Source organism: Apteryx rowi, unplaced genomic scaffold, assembly GCF_003343035.1.
Source record: "Apteryx rowi isolate R43461 unplaced genomic scaffold, aptRow1 scaffold_587, whole genome shotgun sequence".
NCBI classification, from domain to species: Eukaryota; Metazoa; Chordata; class Aves; order Apterygiformes; family Apterygidae; genus Apteryx; species Apteryx rowi.
The window spans coordinates 547,063-560,462 of NW_020450857.1; the positions used below are offsets into that span (position 1 = coordinate 547,063).

At 63.8% G+C, this 13,400-nt stretch overlaps 1 protein-coding gene across 1 annotated transcript in view; it reads left to right on the top strand.

Annotated features, from left to right (window-relative positions):
* ARHGEF17 (Rho guanine nucleotide exchange factor 17) overlaps positions 1-13,097 on the top strand; it is a gene marked incomplete at both ends in the record, with an annotated part of 30,386 nt that extends 17,289 nt beyond the window's left edge. The window contains 16 exons of the mRNA XM_026082644.1: positions 3,245-3,322; positions 6,115-6,297; positions 6,967-7,083; positions 7,463-7,555; positions 8,129-8,305; positions 8,667-8,717; positions 9,243-9,352; positions 9,582-9,667; positions 9,786-9,904; positions 10,747-10,960; positions 11,208-11,281; positions 11,503-11,696; positions 11,827-12,080; positions 12,454-12,700; positions 12,829-12,915; positions 13,030-13,097. Coding sequence (XP_025938429.1) covers positions 3,245-3,322; positions 6,115-6,297; positions 6,967-7,083; positions 7,463-7,555; positions 8,129-8,305; positions 8,667-8,717; positions 9,243-9,352; positions 9,582-9,667; positions 9,786-9,904; positions 10,747-10,960; positions 11,208-11,281; positions 11,503-11,696; positions 11,827-12,080; positions 12,454-12,700; positions 12,829-12,915; positions 13,030-13,097 — 2,152 coding nt within the window. The remainder of the gene's footprint in view (positions 1-3,244; positions 3,323-6,114; positions 6,298-6,966; positions 7,084-7,462; positions 7,556-8,128; positions 8,306-8,666; positions 8,718-9,242; positions 9,353-9,581; positions 9,668-9,785; positions 9,905-10,746; positions 10,961-11,207; positions 11,282-11,502; positions 11,697-11,826; positions 12,081-12,453; positions 12,701-12,828; positions 12,916-13,029) is intronic.
* Positions 13,098-13,400: the final 303 nt, after the last annotated feature.

Below are 13,400 nucleotides of genomic sequence, written 5' to 3' on the forward strand. Positions count from 1 at the left end.
GCGATGCCGGGGGCGGCGGCGGAGGGGGGGGGGGGACACACACACGGATGGAGAGAGCCCCGGGGGGTCTGGACCGCCATCGCCGTGGCAACGCCATCCTCATCCTCATCCTCATCCTCGCCCCCCCCTGGCAATAAGGAGGAGGGGGGGGGGGCTGCGGAAAATCCCCGCCCGCCGACGGAGAGCCGCCCCGGTTCCCGCGGCCTTGCCGGGCCCGTGGGAACCAGCAGGGATATTTTCCCACGGGTCGCCCCCTCCCCAAAATTGCCGCCGCCATGGGGGCCGTGCGTCTCGCCGCCGGGAACGCCTCGGCGGGGATGTTAACCCCTCGGGTACCGGCGACCGTGGAGGGGGGGGGGGGGTCCCCGCGGTATCCCCGCCGCGGCCCGGCCTCGCTCCCCCCGCGGCGGAGGCAGGATGGGACCAGGGTGCACCGGCTCGCTCCCGTTCCCCCAGGGCAGATTCGGGAGAGGAGCCAGAGCAGATGGAAACGGAAGCGGGGAGGCGGCGAGCTCCCCGCAGGGCGGTTTTCTTCGCTCCCGTCGGAGCGGTAATTCGGTGGGGCTCCCCCTTGTCCGGGCCGGGGGGGTCCCGCTTGGCCGCCCGAGGAAGGATGCTCCGTGCGACCGCATCCGAGACGGCATCCCAGGGACCCCGGCGTCCTTTCTTCCCGCTGCCGGCGTAGGGGTGACACCTCTACCCTTATAAAGCTCCCCGCCGGAGGAGTCCCGTAGCCGTCGTGTGTCCCGCGTGAGTGGGCTGAGACCTGGCAAACTCGCTTCCCCTGAGTCACCCTCAGGCAGGCCTGCTCTATCCAGTAATTTGGGGCAAAGCCCSTCTTTTCCAGCACCTGGAAAAGCACGAGGTGGTTTACGGAGTTTTTGGGCTGGCTCGCACGCGGCGCTGAGCCCCTCTGGCTCGAGGAAAGAAAACCTCCTTCCCGCCGCGTTAGCGAGCTGGGACGGCTCCGTAAGGGCCGATAAAAACCAGACGCGGAGGAAAGCCGTCGTTTGGACCTAGCCGCAAGCCGCGGGGCTGTCACCTCCGTCTCTCCGTGGGGAAACTGAGGCAGGCAGGACTGGGAAGGGGGGGGGGGGCGGCTGTGCCGACGCTCTCGTGGCCCCGCCGCGGGCGCGCTCCTCTGCTGTCCTGCTTACAGGTGGGGAAACTGAGGCACGGGCCCGTCCGTCGGCAGAGCAAGGCTCCGAGCCCGGCTCCGAGCCGATCCCGGCCCGAGCGAGCGCACGCGGAGGCAGCTCGGGCCTCGCCGCCGGGCATCCGACTCAAAGCCGGCGTCGATGCCTGCAAAGCCACCCCGACTCAGGGCTCCGGGAGCCGGATGCCGCCGGGATCCGCTCGCGGGAGCTCGGCCCCGGGAGGCCTCCGCGCGGCTCTGTGTCCGGTTTTCGATGCTGCTTTCCGGGCGAGGAGCGGAGTGTTTAGACAGAGCCCGGCGGGGATGGATGGATGGGGGGGATTAGCGATGTGGGAGCGATAACAGAGGCGAAGGGCCGGGGGGGGGGGAAGTGGCTCGCTGAGAGACGGGAAACCAGAGCGGAGCCGCGGCAGCGGCTTTGCAGCGCTCCGGCGGCTGCTCGGCGGCGAGCGCGTCGCTCCCTGGGGACCGGCGTGGGCGACGGCGGCCTGAATCCGCGGTGAGGAGGGTTGAGCCTGAGCGTTAAGTAAAACTTCCTAACGCCGCTCGTGTAATTGCGACGAGCTTTCGCGGGGCCCCGCGTCCCGACCGGGAGCGACGGGAGGTGCGGAAAGCCCTGCGCCTCCCGGCTGAGCTGATCCTGCGATACCGGCGTTCCTGCCGCACCGGCGGCCCCAACGTGGCCGCGTGCAAGGCGATCCCAATCCCAGGGCTCTAGAGCTGCGCTGGAAATGTATCCAGAGCCGTTGGGTGTCTCTACACCCAGAGCTTCTGGGGCATCCCTGCACCAAAGACTTTTGGGGCATCTCCACACTCAGGGCCTTTGGAGCACCTTGCACCCAGGGCTTTTGGGGTGTCTCCGTACCCGGAATCTTTTTGGAGCATCTCGGCAGACAGGGTCTTTGGAAGGTCTCCACACTCAGGGCTGTTGAAGCAGCTCCAAACGCAGGGTGCTTGGAGCATCTCTGTACCCCAGGCCTTTGGTGGGCCTCCGTATCCAAGTGGAGCGTTTCTGTACCCAGGGCCATCGGAGCATCTCCACACCCAGGGCCTGTGGGACTTCTCCACACCCAGATCCCTTGGAGCATCTCCACAATCATGGCCCTCAGAGCATCTGCATACCCAAGGCTCTTGTAACATGTCCGTACCCAAGGCCTTTGGAGCATCTCCATACCCAGGGCTATTGGAACATCTCCACCCCAAAGCTGTTGGGGCATCTCTGCACCCAGGGCCACTGGAGCATCTCCACACYCAAGGCCTTTGGGGCAGCTCCATACCTAGGGCTTCTGGAGCATCTCTGCATCCAGAGCCCTTGAAGCATCTCCTAACCTGGGGCCTGTGGAGCACCTCTGCACCCTGGGCCTTTGGGACCTTATAGCAACGAGGGCCCTTCAAGCATCTCTGCACCCAGGGCCGTTGGAGCATCTCCATGCCYGGGATCTTTGAGGCATTTCTGCACCGGGGCCATCGGGGAGTCTTGCCCCGGAGGTGAGACGCAGGCTGGGCTCAGCTCCCGCGTGTCCCCGCTTGGCGCAGCTGGTGGGACCAGGCAGGAGGACTGTCCCCCGCTCCCCTCCGCTCTGGCAGCGCGGGGGGCCGAGCGGGCGCCGAGCGGCAGCGCCGCYGCATCCCCGGGAGCCGGCCGCTGGAGCGGGAGGTCTCTGCGGCGCTGCGCCGGGGAGGTCAGCGGCCCACGGGAGCCGAGCGGGGAGCGAATTCCAGAGCGGAGCGGCCTCCTCTCGGCGGCGCGCGGCGGGCGCGGGGCCGCGCTGAGCTCAGCCGCTGGGGAGCCCGAAGGGAGCCGGCACCGACCCATGTAGGGCTTTGTGAGCCGGGGCGGACTCCTGACGCGCCCAGCTGCCGGAGGAAACCAGGCAGCTCTGTGCAATCGGTGTCATGTACTTCCTAATCCTCCCGGATTCCACGATTTGGGTGGAGAGGGAGCGAAGGGGAGCTGGACGGGAGCCGGGCTTGCAGCCGTTGCCGAAGCGAGTGAGTGTCCCCGCCAGAGCGCGGCACCCGGCCGCTCGCCATCCGTCACACCGCAGCGCCGGCCCCGAATCTCACCTGGCTTTTCTCTCCTTGCAGGATATGAGGAAACACGTCATCATGACGCTCCTAGATACAGAGCAGTCCTACGTGGAGTCCTTGCGCACCTTGATGCAGGTACGGCGCCGYGGGCGCCGGCGGGGTGGCGAGGGGCCGAGCCCCGCTAAACCGGAGATGCTTTCCTTTTTGGGGGAGCGGGGACGCAGCCGCGGCRTGGGCGTTCCTGCAAGGCAGCGCGGGAAGCGCGCCGGACCCCCGCGGCGGGGACATTCGGGCGCTTCGAAGTCAGACCCTGGCGCTGCTGTGGGTGCCGTAGCGGCGCCGATGGGGTGGCAGAGACATTGGGGGCTGCACGGGACAGGCGGTGGGAGCAGCGTGGAAGCAGGCGCTGCTGAACAGGAGTGGGGAAGGTCACCTCGTCCCCCCGAATCAGCCCCGTAACAATTCCCAGAGGGCATTTGTCCGAGCAATGTCACCCACGACCTGGAGTGAGGTATGCTGTCCCAGGGTTTTCCCTGCTTAGCTCTTCCTTGCGCCTCACTCCATCTCCCGGGTTGCTGTTGAAGGCCCTACCTTGCCGTCCCGTCCCCTGGGGACTTGGGGACCTGTTCCTCCTCGTGGTACCTGTTACCACATCTTCCCCGTTATCTGCTCAGCTTCAGCACCTGCTAGTGGGCCACAGCCATGGGTCAAGGGCTTTTTAGGTCCCTTTTTTGCTGAGCTAATTCCAAAATCCCTTGGAACAGCCAGGCTGGAAGGACCTCTCATGTTCAGAGGGTTAATGAAGATGAATGTCCTGGAGCAGTAGGCCCTCACTGTTGGTTAATGTAGGTGTGGGTTGTCAGAACCCATCTCTGCAGGTGCAAGTGCCAAAAAATCAGGCAGCAGGTGAATTTGTTTGAAGGCACATGACCACCATGGAGGGAAATGCATGTCGAATGCCTCTGTTGTCCACCACAACCTGTGCAAGAGGGATCTGACCCGTTCAGTACCAAAGCAGTGCCCATAAGACACCCAATGGGCTGATGARCCACGAAGGCATGGGACATCCTCATCTTCCCTGGACACCCAGCGAGGCTTTCCCCAATAAATCYCCAGCACGGCTGTTCCTGCAGTGGACCCAGAGGTGCAAGGAGGGCTTTGCCATGTGTTSCTGCAGGAGGGAGAGACCTCTGGTCTTAGCACAGACAYTGGCTCAAGGGGGCAAGAGGACCCYGGCTCTAATCCATATTYGGGGGGAAAGTGTACCTYGTTCAGGGTCAAACAGCATCTCTGCTGATCTTGGCATGGACTTGGCTCTCACCTAGGAAGTTCCCAAGCCACATGGCGATGTCCCTGTGTGGTGTCAGCCAGCGCGCTGCGGAGGGCAAATCCACATTGGACTGTGCTGGAGCAGCATCCTTGGGAGAAATCACCCACTTTCATAGCAGGTGGGATGTGTGGACCAGACTTGGCCTTGCCGTCAGGGGAGGGAAGTAGTGTACAGCCCTTCTCCTGGTGGAGCAGTCTACAACAGGGCAGGCGAAGCGGATCAGGATCAGAATCCTTGGGCAGGATTTGCCTCTACTAACATGCAGTGTCTATGGCCAGGGCTGTCCGCTGGAGGTAGAAGCATGGAGATCTGGYAAATGGAGATGATGACGTTTCGGGTGCAATTCTGCTGATTGCCTGCAGGCATCTGCTTTGAGATGAAACAAATCATGGTCTCCCACTCCATCTGTACTGGCTGGATCTCCATGAGATACCCACTGCTATCCTGAGGAACCTCATCCTCCAGGGGGTTCCTCCCTTCCTGCTGTCCACGGTTTCATTAGCTCGGAGGGAGATGTCTGAAGCGGCTCAAGGTTGGTCCCATCTGTTCAGTTTGTACTTGGCTGTAACTCTGGGCCAGYGCGATGCAAGAACCCACCTTGGCCAGGAGCATCCAAAACCACATCGCATCCTCACTTTGTTGCCCAAATGCCCGAGGAAGCCCATGGTCCTCACAGCATCCTGAAGGACACCATGTCCAGGTACCAATCCATGCATTCAAGGCTTGAGGGATTCTCACAGAAGACATCSTCTTCGTCCTGCATCCATTGCAAATCCAGCTCTGCTGTTCCCCAGGGGAGCGCTTCTCTCCACTGCGCTGCCCCATGCAGGGAAGAAAGCAGTCTTCATTGGAGAGCCCACGACCCAGCATTCCTGCAGACCTCCTTGTCCCAGGACACTGTGGAGGCCAGAAGCACGAACAGAGTTCAGGAGAGGAATGGGTAGAATTTCTGCAGGACAGATCCMCCTGTGGCTCTTAAACACAACAACCTGATACAGCCTCTGGCTCTGGAAGGCCCTCAGACTCATGGCTGGGAGGTGGCAATGGCCATGGGAAGCATCACCCTGGATTTGTTCTGGTGGCACCACAGCCRTGGCCGGCTGGCTTCTCGAGTTGGAGCTTGATTTATTCTGCTGGAAACAGCATCTCGGACGAGCATCCTGGCCTACCAGCTTGGGTCAGACATGGCCACTGGGTGTAACCCAGCTCTCCTCTTGCCCAGCCAAAAATCTCTGCTCTTGAGACCACCAGAGACATGGGTCCAGGGGATGGAGGGGGCTCTGGGGCTCCTTGTGCAACCGTTGCCCATGGACCCATGCAACGTGTCCACGCTGGGATCTYGCCCTCTGCCTGTGCCCGTGTGGTGCCCATGGCCCCCAGCACCCGTGGTGACATGGGGCCTGGGGTGGATGGGAGGCRCCAGGGTGGGATGAGGACCCTGGGGTGATTTGGGGAACGCAACCCCTAGTTCACTCGGGGAACTCCCTSCTGCAGGATGCTGCGGACCTCAAAAATTTACCCAGGTTGAAAAATTCATAGGGAAAAAAAAAAAAGTCTGTTGAGGCTCCGACTGGATCCCTTTGCTTCCCYGCCGCAGGGTTACATGAAGCCCCTGAAGCAGCCTGAGAACTCACTGCTGTGCGACCCCTCACTGGTGGATGAGATCTTTGACCAGATCCCCGAGCTGCTGGAGCACCACGAGCAGTTCCTGGAGCAGATCAATGACTGCGTGCAAAACTGGCATGAGAAGCAGAAAGTGGGCGACCTCCTCGTGCAGTCGGTAGGAGCAGCCGACCCCRGCCCCATCCTTGTCCCAGTCCCTGTCCCCATCCCATCAGAGCACACCAGGAGCGTGAGAGGTGGCTGGGAACCGAGGGGCAGGTCGGACCGGCTGATCCCTGGTCCCCTTATGGTCAGGGCTTTATTCCAGGCTCTGGGATTTGGGGGGACAAGAAGGACTTAAGACTTTCCCAAGCCAGGCAGCTGGGACCTTCCCAGACGTGTCCCCCTGTCCAGYGTGGCCAGTGTCCCCCCAAGCCTGGTGCTCCCTGGTGTCCCTCTGGGACCAGATGCTCACTCTGTATGGGAGCACACGGACGCAGCCCCAGCAGGGAAAGTCTCTGAGCAAGAGCAGGGAAATGATTAAAGGATGGGAAAAARCGTGTCTGAGATGGAGAGAGAGAGGGAGAGAGAGAGACGATCTCCAGGCCCTCGGTCTGCTTAGCTTAACGGTGAGATGCTGCAGCGAGCGGCTGGGTCTGCAGCTTCGCATTTCTGCACCGGGAGCAGAAATGTCAGGGCTGAAAAATCTCAGCGTGTGACGGGAGAGGCCTCCCCGCACCGGGCGCCGAGCCTGGGCAGATCCCCGCGAAGGGGAAGGAGGCGGCTGCCGTTAACCCTTGGGGCTGCTTCACCCACCTTTCGCTCCCTGCCCCTCCGCTCCCCGCAGTTCTCCAAGGACGTCCTGGTGAACATCTACTCCGCCTACATCGATAACTTCCTCAACGCCAAGGATGCCGTGAGGATCGCCAAGGAAGCCCGGCCAGCCTTTATGAAGTTCCTGGAGGTAGGTCCTTGGATGTGCTCCTTTGGTTTGGAGGGGCTGACGTGGCTCCCTGCAGCACCCGGGAGCCCCGTGCCAGCCTGCTCGCAGGGCGGCAAGAGCTCGTGGGAATCCATCGGTGATGTGAGGCCAAACTGGGATTTTTTTTCCCCATCCTCCTGTTTTTATTACGAAGGGATTTTTAGTGAGAACCTGGGTTGAACCAGTCATTCAGATGCTGGGCTGGTGGGAAAAGGAGTTGTGTCAGGTCGTGGACTGGTATCGCTCCAGCTCCTGGACTGGTATCGCTCCAGCTCCTGGACTGGCAGCAGCCCAGGTGAGCCGGGTCCCCGCCGTGTCCCACCTAACAGGCCCATCCTTCTCTCTTGCCGATGTTTCGCAGCAAAGCATGAGGGAGAACAAGGAGAAGCAGGCACTGTCCGACCTGATGATCAAGCCCGTGCAGAGGATCCCGCGGTACGAGCTGCTGGTGAAGGTAGGCAGAGCAACGTCAGGTGAGACCCGTCCATCTCGGCTCAACCGTGCAGGGATGCGGAGCGGGAACATGGCCGGGGTTGGCTGGCCGCATGAACCAGGTTGCAAGAGGAGATGCTTTGGGCAGCCGCGAAGAACAGGGCTGTTTGGGGTCTCCAACACCGACTCTCCAGATAACCTTGGGAGCCAGGTGACCTTGGGATGTTTCTAGCCGTTAACTTGGTCCTTGCAGCGAGCTGGAGTCGGGCGAACGGGGGACAGCGGCAGGGCTCGCCCTGATGCTGGGTGATGGCCRGGGCAGGAGCCCCTTACAGGTGGCAAAATCCAAGCTGGAGGCAGCTGAACCTCCAGCCCACGTGAAGCCCAGCCGACCGGGCTGCGAGCGCCAAGATTTGCCTTGTTTCATTGCAAAACGTTTCCTGCCTGGGGCTGATTTCCCTCAAAATTGGGAATTTGGGAGTTTGCTTCCAAAACGCAACGGAGGGTGCTGGCACGGCACCCACCAGCATCTCGGGTGGTGCCGATCCTGAGCATGGCCCGCGGGGATGGCACCCAACTCTCTTCCCCGTGGCAGGACCTGCTGAAGCACACGCCGGAGGACCACCCCGACCACCCTTTCCTCATCGACGCCCAACGCAACATCAAGCAGGTGGCCGAGAGGATAAACAAGGGCATGAAGAGCGCCGAGGAGGTGGAGAGGAACGCCCGGATCGTGCAGGAGATCGAGTCCCACATCGAAGGCATGGAGGATGTACGTGGACCACGGGAAGGGCTTGTAACRAGGGACCTAACGAGCCTCCGAGCAAGGTCGGGAGGGGGAGAAGGGTCTGTGCTTTACGGCTGAGTCTGGAGGGTCCTCGTTACGCGTGGGGACCTGCCGCCACGTTATGTCCTCACCTTGGGGCCAAGCGAAATCTCCGCTTCTCACTCCCTCTGCCCTGCGCTGGTGTTTGGAGCCCCAAAAGTGAGCCCTGAGCACCCGCTAGCCCAGGCACAGCCCGGCTTTGGGAACTTGGGTCACCCAGGGGGACTTTGCCGAGCCTCGGGCACGCCAGCGCGCGAGGGTGCAGCACCCGAGTCCGTGCGTCTCACGAGCATCCTTGTCCTCACAGCTCCAGGCCCCGCTCCGGAGGTTCCTGCGTCAGGAGATGGTGGTGGAAGTGGTAAGAGCCGTCGGCCCGGCGGCCCGCGGGATCGCTCCTCACCCCTCGCCCCRGCAGTTTGTCTGTCCCCTGGCTGCTTCGTGGCAGGGAGAGGTGGCACTGGGGAGTGGGCGGCTGCGATTGCGGCGTGCGGGATCTTGGGGGTCGCCCAGGGCGGCTGGGTCCCCACGGAGAAGGTGCTGGCTGGGTGGAAAGGCAGTTGGATGGTGGCTAGAGGGATGTTGGTGGAAGGGTGGATGGATGGATGGATGGATGCACGGCTGGACAGACGGATGGGTGTGCAGAGGGACGGTGGGAGGGAGAGATGGCCCGAACAACCTCAGAGGTCGCGCTGAGGATGAACAGTGATTTATTGCCACCTTCTCCATCCTTCCTCTGCCCAAAGCGCTTCATTCACGTCCCAACTTGCTGGGCTGAGTCCAGGTGTGGCCCGTGAGCACCAGCTGCTCCGGAGCTGGGGAAACTGGGGCAGGAGACGTAACGTAGCCGCTAACCCGCCCCCCGTTTCTCGCCGTTGCTCTGCAGAAGGCGGTGGGYGGCAAGAAGGACCGCTCGTTCTTCCTCTTCACGGACCTCCTCGTGTGCACCACGCTGAAGCGCAAGTCGGGCTCCCTCCGCCGCAGCTCCATGAGCCTGTGAGTGCCGCCGGTCGCGCCGCCGGCCAGCCRTCCGTCCCGCCGCGTCTCCCGTTGCCATCCGGAGCGGCCTGCTCTGCCGCCCTCTCCGATGGCAGCTCAGATCGAGCCGTTAGGGTTGTCCCTCCGCGCGTCCTCCGCTCCGGGACTGCTTTTAAGCCGAGGGGGATAAAATCTCGGCGCAATTCTCGGGTGGCCCCACGGCGCTCAGCCAGCTCTTGCCTCGCAGGTACACGGCGGCCAGCGTGATAGACACGGCCAGCAAGTACAAGCTGCTCTGGAAGCTGCCCCTGGAGGACGTGGACATCGTCAAAGGTCTGTCGCTGCCGCCGCTGCCGCCGCCCCCCGAAACCCCGGCGCTTGCCGCCCCGCTCGGGCGATGGGCAGGAAGGGGGTAGCGGGAGCATCCCGGGGGCCTCATCTCGCCGCGCAGGTGCCTCGCAAGCCACCAACCGCGAGAGCGTCCAGAAGAGCATCTGCCGCCTGGACGAGGACCTCAGCACGCTGGGCCAAGTGAGCAAGCTCTCGGAGAACCTCAGCTTCCCGCACCAGGTGAGGGCGCCGGGGCCGGACGCCTCCTCCCGCGCACCCCAGGAGGGTGGGGGCAAGGTGGACCTGATCCGGGCGCCCAGCTGCGTTGGGGCCCCTCCACACCCCAGCTGAGATGTGGCCACGTGGCAGGGTCTCGGCCAGCTGCTCCGTGGCTCTCTCCATCCCTCCCTTTAGCTTGAATACCCGATATTTAGGAGAAAATCACTTTTTGTTAAACATCCACCAGTACTCCTCCCCATCCGACCAGGTTGGACAAACGATGTCCGTGCATTTTATCCAGCAACGAGAAGCAAAAGAGCCTTTTATCTTGTTAAGTGCCACCAGTCCCTGCCTTTCTGCCTTTCCTGGCCGGCTTTTAAGTGGTTTTGGACTGGGATTTTGTTACTGCCATAGGGAGATGCTGTCAGAGCCCCACTGGTGAGAGCTGTTCCCTGCCCCAGGAGCTCTCAGTGGGATGGAGAAGGCAGCAGGGTTGGGCAGCCTCACTCCCGGCCATGTCTTGGGGCAAAAGCAGGGTTTAGCTGATCCCATCTGCCTGGAAAACCCTCAACGAGATGGGTTTTCACCCGGGGATGGGCTGTTGGCCATGACTGTCTTCAGAGGACCCCAGTGCCATCAGCTCTGGAGGACCCCAATGCCACCAGCTCTGAAAGACCTCAATGCCACCAGCTCTGAAGTCAGACTGGGTTTTGGGCAGCCCCAAAAGRATGCTTGGGGTCACCTCCAGCTCCAGGCTCTTGGGATAGCAGTGGGGAGGGACGTGGGCAACACCATGGTGGTGGACCCATCTCCTCCATCCTCGGCTGTCCTCCGAGAGCCAAACCACTGTCCCCCCCGCGCAGAGCCTGGATGACGTCATCAAGGACCTGATGGCCGCCATCCACCGGGAGCTGGCCGAGAAGCAGTCGCTGTCCTTCAGCATGTCCTTCCCCCCCAACAAAGTGGAGCTCACCACCACCAAGGCCGAAGGCACCGAGTCCTTCGTCTTCGAGTTCCCCAACCCCGACGCCCGGCAAAGCTTCGAGCAGGCCTTCGAGGACGCCAAGAAGAAGCTGGGTAACGGCGGGTGCCTGCTCCCAGGGTCAGCCTCCCGTGAGGGCTGGGGACGTGGGGAGGAGAAAGCACCCGAAACCCGTTGCGTGCCGCTCTGCACCCACCACCAAGTGGCTGGTGGTGTCCTGGGGCAGCTGCTCGCACCGCGGACGCGGCGGCGTCGCTCCCCCGTTTGCAGAGCCCGCGGGTGCCTCTGCTCCGCCACCTCCTCCGCGCCCCGTCCTTCTCAGCTCTTATCTTATACTCCCAGCATCCAGCAAAAACTGCCTGGACCCGGAGTTCCTCAAGGCCATCCCCATCATGAAGACGCGGAGCGGGATGCAGGTACCCGTTTCCGCTCTCGGCGGATTGAAGCATCCTCCTGCAGCCGGTGCCGTGGAGGAGCATCGCCGCAGCGCTTCCCGAAATCCGGGTTTCGAGCCCCGCGGGCTCTTCACGTGGCTCGCGCCCACGTTGCGAGGGGGGGACGGGGAAAGGGCCGGGAAAGGCTGCGCCGTGCCGCCCGCCGGTGACCCGAGCTCTCCCGGTCTTTTGCCCTCTTCCAGTTCTCTTGCGCTTCTCCCAGTCCCGGCAGCCCGGAGAGCGCCTGCGAGGTCTGGGTGTGCAACAGCGACGGCTACGTGGGGCAGGTCTGCCTGCTGAGCATCCGCAAGGAGCCCACCGTGGAGGCRTGCATCGCCGTCTGCTCCGCCCGGATCCTCTGCATCGCCTCCGTGCCGGGCCTCAAGCGGCCCTACAGGTAGGCGCCGCGGGGGGCGGACGTTGCCCGGCGAATTCGGGCGGCGCGGGGCAACGCCGGGGCCGGTTCCCGCAATGGGCCGGGCGAAGGCGGCGCCGGTTTTTGCCCCGCGCCGTCTCTGCCCTGGCAGGGAGCGTCCCGAGTCGTTGGCGAGCCCGGCGGCGGAGCCGGCGCCGGCGCCGCAGCCGGAGGACGCCGGGCCCCAGCAGTGCCTGCACATCTCCATCTCGGGCTCCTCGCTGGAGCTCTCGGAGCCCGTCGACAGCGCCAACCGGGAGCTGATGCCTTTCGACAGCGACGACACGGACGACGAGTCCTCCCCGAGCCCCTCGGGCACGCTGCAGAGCCAGGCCAGCCACTCCACCATCTCCTCCAGCTTCGGAAGTGAGTCGGCCCGYGGGCGAGGGAAGGCTTCGAAGATGGGGAAACCCCGGGAAGGAGGCGTTCGGGGCTGATCCCGGGGCACGCGAGGCGCGGGAACCCGCCGCATCCACCAGTCGCCCGGCCCCCAGTCGCTCTGCGGGTGGATCGGGGTGGGAATCTCTTATCTGCAAAGAAGCAGCGAGGAAGAGGAGGGAGGCCACCTTCAGCGGGAAGCATCCCGCCTCGGCCAGCGCRGAGCTTCGCGTCGGGGCCGAGAGACGCTGTCGAGATGCCAAACGTGCTTTGGGCAGGGGGGTTTTGGGGAGGGATCCGGGTGTGAAGCGGAGCCTGCTCCGTCCTGCCTCACTTCTTCCTCCTCCTCCTCTTCGTCCAGACGAAGAGCTGCCGAGCGGCAAGGAGGCGGCGGCGGAGACGACGAGCTCGGAAGAGGAGCAGGAGCCGTCCTTCCTGACCCTGGCGGGTCCCTTCGGCCCCAGCGGAGCCGGCGAGAGCCCCGTGGACGGCCGGGCCATGCGGCGTTCCAGCCGCGGCTCCTTCACGCGGGGCAGCCTGGAGGAGCTGCTGAGCCTCGATCCCGAAGCCCACCAGAGCTCCATGTGGCTGGGCACCGAGGACGGCTGGTGCGGCACAGGCGCGCGGCGGATGGATCGGGGAGGGGGGAACCATGGGAAAACACCCCCCGGCTCCCGGGGCGCGAGGTTCTCCGGCATCCGGGAGCTCAGCGCCGCCGCTCTTGCCCCCCCCCCAGCATCCACGTGTACCAGTCGTCGGACAACATCCGCAACAGGAAGAACAGCATGAAGATGCAGCACGCCGCCGCCGTCACCTGCATCTTGTAAGCGCGCCGGCGGGGAGAAGCGGCCGCGGGGGCGGCCCTGGCGCGCGCCTCCCCCCCGGGCTGAAGCCCCCTTCTCACCCCCCCTTCTCACCCCCCTTCTTCTCGCCGCAGGTACCTGGATAACCAGGTTTTCGTGTCGTTGGCCAACGGGGAGCTCATCGCCTACCAGCGGGAGGCAGGTGAGGCCGGCGCGGGGGGCGCCCCGGGGGGGGGGCCGTTCGAGGGCCCGCGGGGAGGAGGGTTGGCAAGCAGGACCCCCGTCCCGTGGAGGGTGTCTGTCCTGCGGAGGGTGTCTGTCCCGCACAGGGTGTCTGTCCTGCAAAGGGTGTCCGTGCTGCAAAGGGTGTCCGTCCCGCAGAGGGTGTCCATGCTGCAAAGGGTGTCCATCCCGCACAGGGTGTTCATCCCGCAAAGGGTGTCTGTCCCGCCAAGAGTGTCCGTCCCGCACAGGGTGTTCATCCCGCAAAGGGTGTCTGTCCCGC